General features: G+C 43.0%; 1 protein-coding gene across 2 annotated transcripts; it reads left to right on the plus strand.

Annotated features, from left to right (window-relative positions):
- Window positions 1-1,421: 1,421 nt before the first annotated feature.
- SLBP (stem-loop histone mRNA binding protein) lies at window positions 1,422-12,271 on the plus strand. Of its 2 annotated transcripts, none has more exons than XM_083615985.1 (8): window positions 1,422-1,605; window positions 3,004-3,132; window positions 3,394-3,498; window positions 5,212-5,271; window positions 8,438-8,569; window positions 9,028-9,177; window positions 9,644-9,728; window positions 11,383-12,271. In XM_083615985.1, the coding sequence occupies exons 1-8, from the start codon at window positions 1,559-1,561 to the stop codon at window positions 11,461-11,463; spliced, it is 789 nt and encodes a 262-aa protein (XP_083472111.1). In that variant the 5' UTR covers window positions 1,422-1,558; the 3' UTR covers window positions 11,464-12,271. The 2 variants fall into 2 exon arrangements, with proteins under 2 accessions (XP_083472111.1, XP_083472112.1); XM_083615986.1 differs by lacking the exon at window positions 1,422-1,605 and adding an exon at window positions 1,762-1,846.
- Window positions 12,272-14,397: the final 2,126 nt, after the last annotated feature.

Genomic DNA, 14,397 nt, shown 5'->3' on the forward strand with positions numbered 1-14,397 from the left:
TTAAGGGAACATAAAACAACTCAATAAGGACCAAGTATGCTCAGTAGTGGGACGCGGGTGGCGCTGTGGGTTAAACCACAGAGCCTAGGACTTGCCGATCAGAAGGTCGGCGGTTCGAATCCCCGCGATGGGGTGAGCTCCCGTTGCTCGGTCCCAGCTCCTGCCATCCTAGCAGTTCAAAAGCACGTCAAAGTGCAAGTAGATAAGTAGGTACCGCTCTGGCGGGAAGGTAAACGGTGTTTCCGTGCGCTGCTCTGGTTCGCCAGAAGCGGCTTCGTCCTGCTGGCCACATGACCCGGAAGCTGTACGCCGGCTCCCTTGGCCAATAAAGCGAGATGAGCGCCGCAACCCCAGAGTTGGCCACGACTGGACCTAATGGTCAGGGGTCCCTTCACCTTTTTTTGCTCAGTAGTAGGCACAGAATACCGACTTGGAGAAAACAAACAAACAAAACAGGCCAGGGGCCAGGACCAGATTTAGGTTTGATGAGGCCCTAAGCTACTGAAGGGCCCTTTATATGTCCAGCTGTCCGTTGTCAACAACAAATTGTGGCTGTTTTTTGTGTTGACTATATGCTATATATTGCTATATTGTTTTTAAGTTGTATTCATTCAACTTGTTTTTATTATTGCTTGTTAGCCGCCCTGAGCCCGGCCTTCGCTGGGGAGGGCAGGGTATAAATAAAAAATATTATTATTATTATTAAGACAGAGTTGTTCCGCCTGGCCTTTGGCTTGGAGCCAATTTTATTCCCTCCCCCTTTCTTTTTTTTTCTTTTTCCTTTCTCCTCCTGTGATGAGGCTGCATTTTAATATTTTATTGTTTCAATATTTTAATGTATTTTAATCTTGTTTTTAAGTTGTATTCATTCAACTTGTTTTTATTATTCCTTGCTAGCCGCCCTGAGCCTGGCCTTGGCTAGGGAGGGGTATAAATAAAAATTATTATTATTATTAAGCTATAGCTCGTTTAGCTTATACGTAAATCCAGTTCTGGCAGGGGCATTGCCTCTTTTTGCCGTATATCTCTGCGCATTTGCATTTCAGACCTTCCCGCCAACTGATCCCGCCGAGTGGGCGGAGCCTTTGAAAAGCGAGGCAAAACAGGCAGACAAAGGGAAGCGCGCGCTTCTGTGCGGGGCGGGGGCGGGGAGGAGCAGGCAGCGCAGAAGAAGCTCCCATTGGCGCAGCCCTCGGGGGACGTACCATCTTCATCGCTGAGGGGGGGGGTAACTAATCTATGAGGGGAGAGGGGGGGAATCGAGACTGCCGCTTTTGCCCCCTTGCTAAACTGGGTTATACACACATCACATTACACGCCTATCTCGCCAAAGCGGTTTGCTCTCCGCGAAGGCGAAACCGCGTGACAAGGACAACCCCCCCCCGCCGTAATGGTAGGAGCCGCCCAGCCGGTGTTCGCGCAGGCGCGCTCTCTCGAAGCTCGCTTGAGGGAGGGGAGCGCAGTCGTTTCTTGTTTGGCGGGAGGGAAGGACGGAAGGCGGCGGCGGCGGCGGCGGGAGAAAAGAGCGGCTAATTTTCTGTTTTTATCCGGCTCAGCCATGTCGTCGCGTCAGCGGAGCCCGCTCGGTGGCCGCGCTCACAGTAGGTGCGTGTCCTCTGCCGCCTCCTGAGGGGAATTGGGGGCGGGGAGGGGTCTGAAGGCGACCCAGGCCCCGCTTTGTGTCGAGGGCCGCCTTCCGTGCCTCAGCCGGCGAGGCGAAGGGAGGGCGCCGTGGGGGGGGGCCGAGAGGGCCTTGAAACTCCTTCCCACCCCCCACCCCCCCATTCCCAAAATCTGCCTGTTATGGTTTCTGTGAAGTAGGTCAGCGAGAAGGAAGGAGACCCTGGTAAGGCAAATGAGGGAACCAAGAAGAAAGGGGGGAGATTTGTTCGTTTGTTTATGCGAGTAACGCCCCCCCCCCAATTTCATAATTTTAAGTTATTTTTTATTGATAATAGTTCAGCCATCGTCTATTATAATCGCTAAGATAATATAACAACAACAACGAGTAACGCCCCCCAATTTCATAATTTTAAGTTATTTTTTATTGATAATTGTTCAGCCATCGTCTATTATAATCGCTAAGATAATATAACAATAATAAAAATAATAATAATAATTTATTATTTATACCCCGCCCATCTGGCTGAGTTTCCCCAGCCACTGTGGGCGGCTCCCAATCAAGGGTTAAAAACAGCACAGCGTTAAATATTAAAAACTTCCCTGAATTTCTGTCTTATTTGCCGATGTTCTGAGAGTTTTATTTTATTGCGTGCTGTTCCAATAGGCCATGGAGCAACAGATCGACTGGAGGCTTTGGGACGCATCTATTTCCGAAATAGAGGAAACTCTAAACTGGAGGGACTCTTGGAGAGAACAGCTCTGCTTATGAAACAGTCTTAATAAGGCCGCCTTTCTCAACCTTGGGTCCTCGGATGTTGTTGGACTACAACTCCCATCATCTGTGACTGCTAGCTAGGGATGATGGGAGTTGTAGTCTAAGAACATCTGGGGACCCAAGGTTGAGAAAGGCTGGTCTAGGGGGTACAGGAGAGGCTCTTTGTGCTAAATGTTTGTCAGTAAATATTCCACATCTAGGGTGCAGTTTTAAGATGTGCGGTTAGAACGCCAACATGCAGTACTTCGTCAAGTCATCTGAGGGCGGTTTTTTTTTTTTTAAGATTATCCCCCCTCTTCTCTCTGTCCACATAGTTAGTTGTAAAGTCCTCAGAGGGCATAAGTAGAACAATCCAATTATGATTTAAATTTTGTATTTTTAAAATATATATATTAAATTTGTATACCAGCTATACCTGCAGGACTCAGTGTGGTTCACAGGATAAAATCACAATATAAAAACACAAAATGCATAATCAAAATAAAAATGAGAATGGCAGCCCAATAACAATCCCATAACCCTCCCCAACAAGCATTTTCTAGTGACTTTATAGTCTACATATACAAAATTGTTTACAGTTTCACTTTCTGATTGCTTCCTCACAGACCACCAGCTCGTTGGACTCAAGGAAGGAAGCGTGGAGCAGATGGCAAACACAGAAGCACACACGATCCAAGCATGTCCAATTCTGATGATAAAAATACATGCAGTTTATCAGACAGTAGGCCAGATAGGTATGTATATAAAGTATGCTGAACTTAAAGCACAGTTAAAGTTAATTTTTAATGCATAGATGATATGCAGCAATTTTTGACAACTGATTATGCACTTGCAGCATACTAGGTGTATACTACACTTTTAGAGGAAGTTAAATGCAAAAATTCAAATTGAATTGTTTAATTTGTGGGCCTACTGGTACAGGACACATTTTATTGTACTTTTAAAAATATTGTTTTAAAGCTGCAATTCTATATTTATTGGGATTTGGTTTATAGTTTCACAACACCAGAAGGCCATAAACCCCGTTCACGATGTTCAGACTGGGGAAGTGCAGTTGAAGAAGATGAAATGCGGACTAACGTTAATAAAGAAATGGCAAGGTATGACTGCATAATTTATTAAAAATATTTGTTGGGATGTAGAAATATTCAGTGGCTGCCTACTACTGATGAGATCAAAACCACCAGAGTGCCTATATTACGCAAATCCAATTGAAAAAAAGTAATAGGCTGTATGATAACAATTACAAAGTTATTTACTAGAAACTATTTCTCAAAAATTAGATACAGCTTCTCATTGTGTCAAAATCAACATCGTGAAATAATATATTGAAGTAATATATTATGTCACGATGTTGATTTTGACAGTATGAGAATCTATCTAATTTTTGAGAAGTAGTTTCTAGTAAATAACTTTGTAATTGTTATCTTACAGCCTATTACGTTTACGTGTTTTAGTACTGATGAGATGGCCAAATTTTAACTGTCTTACTTGGATGCTAGAAGTAGATCTTATTCTGAATGTGGGAGCATTGTGATTTATTCCTCTGAGCAGTGAGTTGAGAATAATAATATTGAAAACTCCCATATTCAGAAAAAGACAACATTTTTGTCTTTTTCATTTGGCAACAAAAACAATTATTGATTATGTTATATTGTACAGTTATAATATAACTATAACTTTATTATTGTAAGTCTTTGAGAGACAATAATTGGTCTGTAAAGTGGGATAAAATATAGTAAAACAATTATGTCATGATGAAACTACCCATTTTGGATAAGTTTATTGGTATGCGAGCAGCCTGGGAAGTGACCTAGTAAGCTATATTAGTTGATTGCTTTTTGATCTTGTCTTAGATCTTCATGGGCATTGCAGCTAGGGAGGGGAGGGTTAATCTTCCCCAACCACAATATTCCTAAAGATCACCTCTTTACCTGCACAGGAATTTATGCTTGCAAAATATTCACAACAGTTAAAAGGCTGTTTTCAATCCTAAATGGAGGTTGGAAAGGGGTTCTCGCTGTGCGTGGGAAAGGAAGGGCTTTAACTTTCCAGCAGTGATATCTCCAGGCCTCCTGCACTTAAATGCTTGCTTTCTATTGCCAGATTGAGCGAATCTGTAGTCTTTGTTGGGGGATGCTTAACATTTGGGGAGTATAGCTCAAGTAGGGAAAATAAATTAGGAAATGATTATTATGGTCTGCTTGAATAAAACAAAGCTATTTATTGTAGTTATGATTGAAGGATTTACATCTTGTTTTCTAATAATATTTTTAAGATATTAATGTGTGTGTAGTAATTTTCTTAATTAAGAAAAGGGGAATACTTTTTGAAGCCTAAATGATACAGAGGTGAGGGGGCTTCCAAGGATACACCTAGCATGTGGGCCAGTAATTTGCCACCTCTGAGCCACATGGTATCACTGTAATGTTAAAGTTGGTAAATCACTGTTATGAGTGGGATTGTTAAACTGGAAACAATTGCACCTACGCTGTTAAGTGCTTGGGAAAAGGATTCTGCTGTAGCTATTACAAGGGCAACATAGCTTAAAGCTATGACATCAGATGTAAAGGTTTTTGGGAGAAGCTTACAGTTTCTTTACTTGGAGCAACTGTTCTGATTATGAAGAGATTGAATGGGTCCTACTCAACTGAGTATTTATTAAATAAGCCTCAATATCAGGTGACCAAGATTTAACGTTTCAGCAGTTTACAGCCTTATGCAAAGGTCCAGCCTTATCTCCAAACTGCAATAGAGTGGCTATGATAATAAAATAGTGGAAATGTGTGCTAAAATAAAAGTACATTTTGTAGATACAAAAGAAAACTCTTGATAAATGAATATGGAAGAGAGAGGAAGCTGTCTTCTGGAAGGTAAGAGTCAAAAACTCATCTGTTGGGTGTGGTGAAATGCTTATTTTGAACTATACTGTTTTTCTGGTTAGCTATGAAAAAGCTAGAGCTTTCCTGTTCTTGAATGTATCATCTCTTTAGCCCTCATTATCAGTCCTTCACTAGTGAATGCTTTTACTTCGCCCTTCAGCGTGCTTTGGAGGTGGCTTACAAAATAACAGTATAAAATACTACACCCACATATCTAAAATCTTTCGTTCTAGAAGTTGCATAAATCTCAAACCAAATGTAACACAATTTTAGTTTTAAAAGGCTAGAAAAATAAAAAAAAGGTACCGCATTTTTCGCTCCATAGGACGCACCGGCCCATAGGACGCATCAAGTTTTTTGGGGGGGAAATAAAGGAAAAAAAATTTATTTCCCCCCCAGGCGCTTGTGGTGCCGGCAGCGGGGAGAAGCGCTCTTCTCCCCACAGCCCGCCTTCAGACCAGGTCCGGGGACAGCAGGAAGACGCGCTGCGCCTCCCCACTGTCCCCGGAGCTTGCGGGGCAGGCAGCGGGGAGAAGCGCTCTTCTCCCCGCCACCCGCCTTGAGATCAGGTCCGGGGACAGCGGGGAGACGCGCTGCGCCTCCTCGCTGTCCCCGGAGCTTGCGGGGCAGGCAGCGGGGAGAAGCGCTCTTCTCCCTGCCGCCTGCCCTCAGACCAGGTCCGGGGACAGCTGGGAGACGCGCTGCGCCTCCTCGCTGTCCCCGGAGCTTGCGGGGCAGGCAGCGGGGAGAAGCGCTCTTCTCCCCGCCACCCGCCTTGAGATCAGGTCCGGGGACAGCGGGGAGACGCGCTGTGCCTCCCCACTGTCCCCGGAGCTTGCGGGGCTGGCGGTGGAGTCTCCCCTCTCACTCTGCAGGCTTCAGCGAAAGCCCGCATTCGCCCTATAGGACGCACACACATTTCCCCTTCATTTTTGGAGGGGAAAAAGTGCGTCCTATAGAGCGAAAAATACGGTATTTGCCTGGCACCAAAATGAGAACTTTATCAATTCTAGAAAAGCCTCTCAGGACAGAGCATTACAGAGCTAGGATACCATTACTGAGAGGTGATGAGCCACTGCCCCGGATGGCAAAAGAATGACCTTTGCTTAAGATTTTACTGTACAGACATGCACATGTGAGATAGGTACCCTAGGTGCCTTCAGGTACCCCAGTCCTAAGCTGAGAAGCACTTAAAAGCAAACACCTTGAACTGAGCCCAGAATATTGATTGGGGTCTAGTTAGAATTGGGAGCCACTGGTTTAGTATGATCATAACACATAGCCCCAGCAACCGTGTTTTGAACTAATTGGGGTTTACAAACACCTTCAAAGGCAGCCTTTGTGCAAAGTGCATTACAGTAGTCCAATCTAAAGGGTACCACCGGAGCATGGTTGAGATCAAGCTATATAGCAGAGTGGATGGAGGGTTTAGGAGGGCAGAAACGGTGTCCAGTACAAGCCCCAATAGTGCCAAAAGGTTCAAGGTTGGCTGAAACCCTGAAAAGGTGCCAAACTCCAGAAAAACTTGCTAAAATGTATAATAATAGATCATCTATATGTTGGAGATGCAACAGAGAAATTGGGTCTTATTTGCATATGTGGTGGAAGTGTACAGACATCTGTGTATTTTGGAATAATACATATGAAGAACTTAAACAATTTAAATTTATGTTAAAAAAAAGGCCAGAAATATTTCTATTAAGCATATTGCCAAAAGAAATAGGGAAATCGAAAAGAACATTATTCATGTATGGGATAACAGTGGCCAGAATTTTAGTAGCAAGAAATTGGAAAAATACAACAATACCTAACATGGCAGATTGGCAAATCCTAATGGTAGAATATCTGCAGCTAGCAAAGGTGACAGGAAGGATAAGATGCCAAACAAAACAAATAGTCTATAAGGATTGGAGAATATTTAAAGAATACTTTAAAAACTGTGGTATAAAAGAAAACCTTGGCAGAATTAGACTGACCCTTGTATTGTATAAATATACGTTCGTAGGGAGGTAAAAAGAAACTAGCGTATTTTTCGCCCTATAGGATGCACCGTCCCATAAGGCGCACCTAGTTTTTTGGGGGGGAATAAAGGGGGGAATTTATTCCCCCCCCCAGGCGTGGGTGCCGGGCTCCCGCGCCTTGCGGAGAGCTGTGTGAAGCCTGGGCGCGTTGAGCTTGTGGAGAGCTGCGCGAAGCCTGCAGAGCGAGAGGGGTCGGTGCGCACCGACCCCTCTCGCTCTCCAGGCTTCAGCGAAAGCCTGCATTCGCCCCATAGGATGCACACACATTTCCCCTTCATTTTTGGAGGGGAAAAAGTGCGTCCTATAGGGCAAAAAATACGGTATATAAGAAATATGTAACTGCAGTATAAGGTAACCAATAGATAAAGTACAGTGAGACTAACTGGAAGTCATTTTTAATTTTTCTCTTTACAAGTTTTATAATTGTTTTCATTATTGGTAGTATAAATGACGTTAGTCATATTAATTTTGCTGTTTCTTATATTGTTGTTTGTTTGCTTTTTCTATTGTTTGCCTGCTTGCTTGCGTTTATGTTTGTTTGTTTGTTTTCTCTTCATAAATGTACTTAATTTAAAACAATAAAGATAAATTCAAAGTGAAACCCTGAAAAGGAGCACATCCATTTCACCATGGGGATACATTTCAGTACAGCATCCCACCACCATCTTATGCGCAACCGCATTTATGTTGGCCACTGCTAAATAAATAGTTTGGCCTCCCCTTGTTCGGGGCTGCTGCCTGAGTGAGGGACGGTTGCCTGCGCTCAACCAGCAGTGCAGGGTGGGAGGTGCCTTCTCTATGTTTCTCCTCCATTGCGTGCCTGCACCCCCCTCCTGGCACCAGTTCTGGTGGCGCCCTTCTTGCACTGGTTCCTTGCAGACAGGCAGGCTGGGCAGCGACCCTGAGCAATTTCCAGGCTGAGTCTTTCCTCCCTGCGTGCCTTCCTTAAAAGTGGGGTGCTCTCCACTTTATGTAATTACACTTTATGAGTGTAGGGGCCTGGAATGTAACCCCTGTGTAAGTTGGGGGACACCTATACTATATTGTGTTACAGTTTTGTTAGTGTTTATATAGTGCTATTAACCTGTCATGAAAAGGGTAGATTGAAAAAATAAAAATCAACATTTTATTTTCAGTTCTGACTCAAAGGAGTCCACAGCAGCAGTGGAACTTGAGACGGATGAGGCTGTTCTGATGAGGAGACAGAAACAAATAAATTATGGGAAGAACACACTGGCATACGACAGATATATTCGAGAAGTTCCAAAGTATGTTTTCTTGTTTACCAGGAACATTTGGGTTTTCTTTTATAACTTGCTACTGGTTTCATTGCAAACGCTTATGGCAAACGTAAAGTATGGCTTGATTCTAATATACTGCCTTCGTTAAAGAATATAGCTATTTTTCACCCATAGTCTTACTTTAATTTGATGTTAGATTTTTGAATATGTTTTAGCGGTTCTGTGATTACTCATTTGAACAGGTCAGTTGTCTTTTGAAGTATACAGGCAGATAATGTTCTAAATTGAAGTATTCAGATATGTGTTAAATTAAGCAACTGTGTTGCTAAATTGCTATAGGCAATAATAAGCAGAAAGAATGACACTAATGAAGTGAGATTTTGATTCATTAAAAATTACTGTAATTAATACTTGGTCTTGCATTTGGAATAAAAGCATGGATTGGATTAAAATGCCATGTAAACAGTTTTTAATTTTTGTTCCAGGTGTCTACGAGTTCCAGGGGTCCATCCAAGGACTCCCAATAAATTTAAGAAGTATAGCCGAAGATCCTGGGACCAACAAATCAGACTGTGGAAAGTTGCACTTCATTTTTGGGACCCTCCTGGTGAGAGAAGTTGTGACATGCAAGTAATGTAAGTACCAGGTATCTTTAGAGTGAATAGGAACTAATAACTGAAAAGAGTGAGGGACTGTCTGTTTAGATCTTAAGAATTTCAGTTATAGCGATCTTCTCAATATAGCTAGGTTTAAGAGAGTTATTCAATTTAGACTTCGTTTTAAAGCAAAGTTTAGCATATAATCTGTGTAACGGGTGGGCTTAAGAACATTGATTTTCAATAGCATTTATACACATATGTGTGACTCAGAACTAAGACTGCCTTAACTCCCAGAAGCATTTCAGAATTAATGTGAACTGTTAAAGGTTTTAAAAGCCAGCATTACCAAGCTTAAATAGCTATCAAAATACAGCTATGGGGCCAGATGTATAAACTTGGAAACCATAGGCCTGGAATCTTGGTTCTGATCACTCAGACATAGCTTGGGCAATATATAACTGTCGAAAATTAATAACTGATAATTGCTTTTCTCCCCTCATAGTAGTCCTGTTGATCTTGGTGACATGGAAACAGAATCTATAGGAAGTAATTCTGCTGGATCACAAGGAAGCTCTCAGGATAATGATGTAAGTACTTTGAAGCCTGGAATAAATATTTTGTTAGTCCTGCTTCAGTATCCATTACTGTTAGGGCGCTAGATCACTGATCAACCCAATCTTGCAACAAAGCCTGAAAGGTACTAGCTGCTTGCCAAAAGCTAGTGGACTGCCAACAGCTGATGCACTGCTGGGTTTGTTGATGTTGGAACTACCCACTACCTGCTTATTTTTGTCTCCAAAACTACCTCATCAGAGTACATAGTACCTCTATTTTTTTCCATAGGCATTGTAAAACTCTTCTTCCCTTGTGTTCTCCACCTTCCCATGCCTCTTCTGTCCCTCTTTTCTCAGCCCACCTGGTACAGAATGTGTTTCCCCTTCCTTTAGTATGTTTGTGTATACTTTTCCCACCCACGTTACATGCTTGCATTTGTCATTTCTCTTCTCCCACCCTGCCAACATTTTCTGCCTTTAGTATACAGCCCTTGCTTTGCTATGTGATACATTTTCCTTAACCAGATTGACATATCTGACAAAAGTTGCATTATGAACATTTTTCAGAGTGACCTCCCACCATAAGTTAGAATAATTTTAACTATTATGGCATTGCAGCGCTTTAGCAATTGTAGAGGAAGAGGTTTCACAAACAACAGGAAGTTGATAATCAGTTTTCCTTTTCCATTCCCACATAGCATGGACATTATTTTAAGTTGTTCTGTGTCTTCAGAGGAATAATTGAAGTGTCACATTACAGTATAGAACATAAAGGTTTACAGGGGACAAAGGATGATTTGCACAGTCATAGGAAATTTACAAAAGGGGGAAAAGGATGATTTGCACAGTCATAGGAAATTTACAAAAGCTGAGATAAAGGTTGTGGTTCAAAATCTTATTGCCATTGACTGCTGCTGTGATGTCATAAGTGAATCAATATTACAGTTGCTAAGATTTTCTTGACGAAAGTCCTGGAGGTTGTGGCTTTTTGTGAAAAGTGCAGAGCAAAGAGAATAAATTCAGTAATGTGAAGGTGTGATGCAATGATGGCAAAAAAAAAAATGCAGTTTGAGTGAGTGAGTAGTAGATAAAGGGTGAATGTTGGACAGGAAGGGAAAATGTCTTAAATTTTCACAGATCTGCCTTTTTCTGAGAAAAACCATAATGGTGTGAGCGAGAGGTATACAGAACTTAGAAAAAATTAAAGCCATCTAGTTGCCCTTCTGTGCTATTGAATTCCCTTGGCAAGATACAATTCTTTACAGTGGTACCTCTGGTTACGAACTTAATTTGTTCCAGAGGTCCGTTCTTAAGCCGAAACCGTTCTTAACATGAGGTGTGCTTTCGCTAATGGGGCTTCCTGCTGCTGCTGCACTGCTGGCGTGCAACTTCCACTCACATCCCAGGGCAAAGTTCACAACTAGGGGCATCTACTTCCAGGTTAGTGGAGCTTGTTACCCAAAGCGTTCGTAAGGAGGACAGTACGTAACCCGAGGTTCCACTGTACTTTGGAAAAAATTTGCACTAATGATCAACAGAGAGTATTAAGAATGAATACCCAGGAGTGAGATTTTCCGTACCCCACTTAGAGACAATTGTAGCTAAGCAGTATATGAATTGTTCAAATAAATAAATAATAGTTTATCTATTTGTCTTGTTTGTTAATCGAGTTTTCCATTTGTTTTAGGAAAACTGTACAGGCACACCCACCAAAGTGAGAAGCATTGACCACCTTGTGGAAGATGAATTTGAGCTGGAGACATGTTAGGTTTTGACATACTTTATGACTGCAAAGCATGCATTCTACTGGCTGCTTTTTGAGAAAGGAATGTCTTACTCAGAAGACACATACACCTGAAACTGTCTTATCTAACAGTCTGGAGAACTGGAGTATGGCAGCTATGAAATTGCAATCAATGTTTTTGCCTGACTACTTTTTTTATATACAAAGCATAAAACTTGAGTTATATGTAATTGAGTGATTGCCTAATTTTATGTATACTCAGGAGGTAGCTTTATAAACAGTTTAATTATAGTTCAGAAGATAAACCAGCCCAGACAATGTTGACACACTTGAAGAGCTTGAACACTTGACACATCAGAAGGAGAACTTCAGCATCGGTGCTGAGCTATTGGCTGTTGTCCATAGACAAAGAATATGATAGGCAGTAAGTAGTAGTTCTCCAGTCTGTTCTATAATTCATATTGCAAAGGACCACTTATTGATAGCACAAGGCGGTGGCATTTTATGCCTCTTGAACCTTTGTGTCCTTCAGATATTGACAACATGTGTGCAATAACAAGGTAATGAGTGTGAACAGGCTCTTTTCTTTATGATAAAAGGCTTTGACCCAGTTTCCAGGTCCACTTTATGGTGTCAGCTCTCAAGTTTATTCTAAATTGATTCTTGTAAATAGTTGTGTGCAGAACTTCGCTAACTTTTAAAGAAGACTTAATGAACAGAACTTTGAAGACTGTTGACTTATTTTTTTCATAATGTAAAGCTATAGACTTTTTACTAAAAACAGTTGCTGTTTTGTATGGGATAAGGCATAAATAAAGCAAGTACATCTTTATGTGTATGGTGCAAACACTGTCATGAAAACATTCTGCAAATAAGATGCAAAGAGATGAAAGATCAAATTCTGAGGCTACTTTAATCAGTGCTGTCATTCCACCTGGAAACTGATGATCACAGTGCCAGCAGTGTGCACAAAGTACCAGCACTCAGAATCAGGCCAAAAATCCATGTATGTTTGGAAGTAAATCCTACAGAATTCAGTAGCCTTCATATCTACCTTGTTATGATTGCAGCTCAAGGTTGAGGTCCTTAGCATACAATTGAGATTTATGGGACATAAATGTATTAAAGAGTGATAAAGTATTGGGAGCATTCTACTGTTGGAAGATGATGTAGAATCTGTTTGACTGCAACTCTGTTGGGGATATGGGGGCCAATATGTAGCTGTGGAAATGCTAGGGCAAATTGCAGGTGCCCTGAGGGAAGAGAGATAACGGGTAAGTGGAGAAAATTGAAGTAGTGTTTTCCAGTTCTTAAAGCACAAGTGGGTGACTTGAAGCCCCTGATCTCTTCTGAAACCAACCCCGTCTTCCATCCTATCAGTTTGTTTCCTAGTTTTTCCTGGCTTTTGAAATTGTTTTCCCTCTTTCAAAGTAGTTTCAGAACAACTGGGAGAGGCAGTTTGTTGTTTTACTCTGCCACCCAATAGGGCTTCTATTCCATCTGAAAGAACAAATTGTTTCACTTTTGCCATGTATGTATGTTTGTCTTGCTAGTTGGAAAGGAGCTACCGTATTTTTCGCCCTATAGGACGCACTTTTTCCCCTCCAAAAATGAAGGGGAAATGTGTGTGCGTCCTATGGGGCGAATGCAGGCTTCAGGAGAGCCGCAGTGCCAGCCCCACAAGGTCGGGGGACAGCGGGGAGGCGGAACGCCGCCATCCCGCTGTCTCCCGATATGGTTTAGAGGCTGACGGCGGGGAGACGCGTGCTTCTCCCTGCCGCCAGCCCCGCAAGCTCCGGGGACAGCGGGGAGGCGCAGCGCGTCTTCCCGCTGTCCCCGGACCTGGTCTGCAGGCGGGCGGCGGGGAGAAGAGCGCTTCTCCCCGCTGCCAGCCCCGCAAGCTCTAGGGACAGCTGGGAGGCGCAGCGTGTCTTCCCACTGTCCCCGGACCTGGTCTGCAGGCAGGCGGTGGGGAGAAGAGCGCTTCTCCCCGCTGCCTGCCCCGCAAGCACCTGGGGGGGAAATATTTTTTTTTCTTTATTTCCCCCCCCCCAAAAAAAACTTGGTGTGTCCTATGGGGCGAAAAATACGGTAATTTCACTTTCCAGAACATAAGGCATATTGGTCTTGCAAGCAGTGTGTGAGGGAAATGGCACTCTGCACACTTGTTGTTTAGCCGTGTCTGACTTCGTGAGCCCATGGACCAGAGCACGCCAGGCACTCCTGTCTTCACTGTGCACACTTGTTACTCAGCAACTGGCATTCCATGCATACTACCTCCAAGTGGCTAGTCTCCATTGATTACCATGAATTTGCCTAATCTTCTGTTTGCTAGTTAAAGGTAAAGGGACCCCTGACCATTAGGTCCAGTCGTGACTGACTCGGGTTGCGGCGCTCATCTCGCTTTATTGGCCGAGGGAGCCGGCGTACAGCTTCCGGGTCATGTGGCCACCATGACTAAGCCGCTTCTGGCGAACCAGAGCAGCGCACGGAAATGCCATTTACCTTCCCGCCAGAGCGGTACCTGTTTATCTACTTGCACTTTTGCGTGCTTTCGAACTGCTAGGTTGGCAGGAGCAGGGACCGAGCAACGGGAGCTCACCCTGTCGCGGGGATTCGAACCGTCAACCTTCTGATCAGCAAGCCCTAGGCTCTGTGGTTTAACCCACAGCGCCATCCGTGTCGTTTCCTAGTTAAGGTGTCCTATAAGCTCTAGACGGATTTCACTTAAAATCCCTTTTCCAGTGTAGTACAGGATATCTTCAATTAGATGACCCCTGAGTTCCCTTTCAACTCTCTTAAGATTCTTGCTATACAGTTGGGCCACAAAATTATTACTATTATTATTTATGAAATTTCTATACCACCCTTCATCAGAGGATCCTTGGGCGGTTTACAACATTAAACAGAAAAGGGCTGCAATAGTGGGAAAGCCAGTTTATCTACTTTACTGAATTG

This window comes from Podarcis filfolensis (genome assembly GCF_964270895.1).
Source record: "Podarcis filfolensis genome assembly, chromosome: 5".
In the NCBI taxonomy this organism is placed as follows: domain Eukaryota; kingdom Metazoa; phylum Chordata; class Lepidosauria; order Squamata; family Lacertidae; genus Podarcis; species Podarcis filfolensis.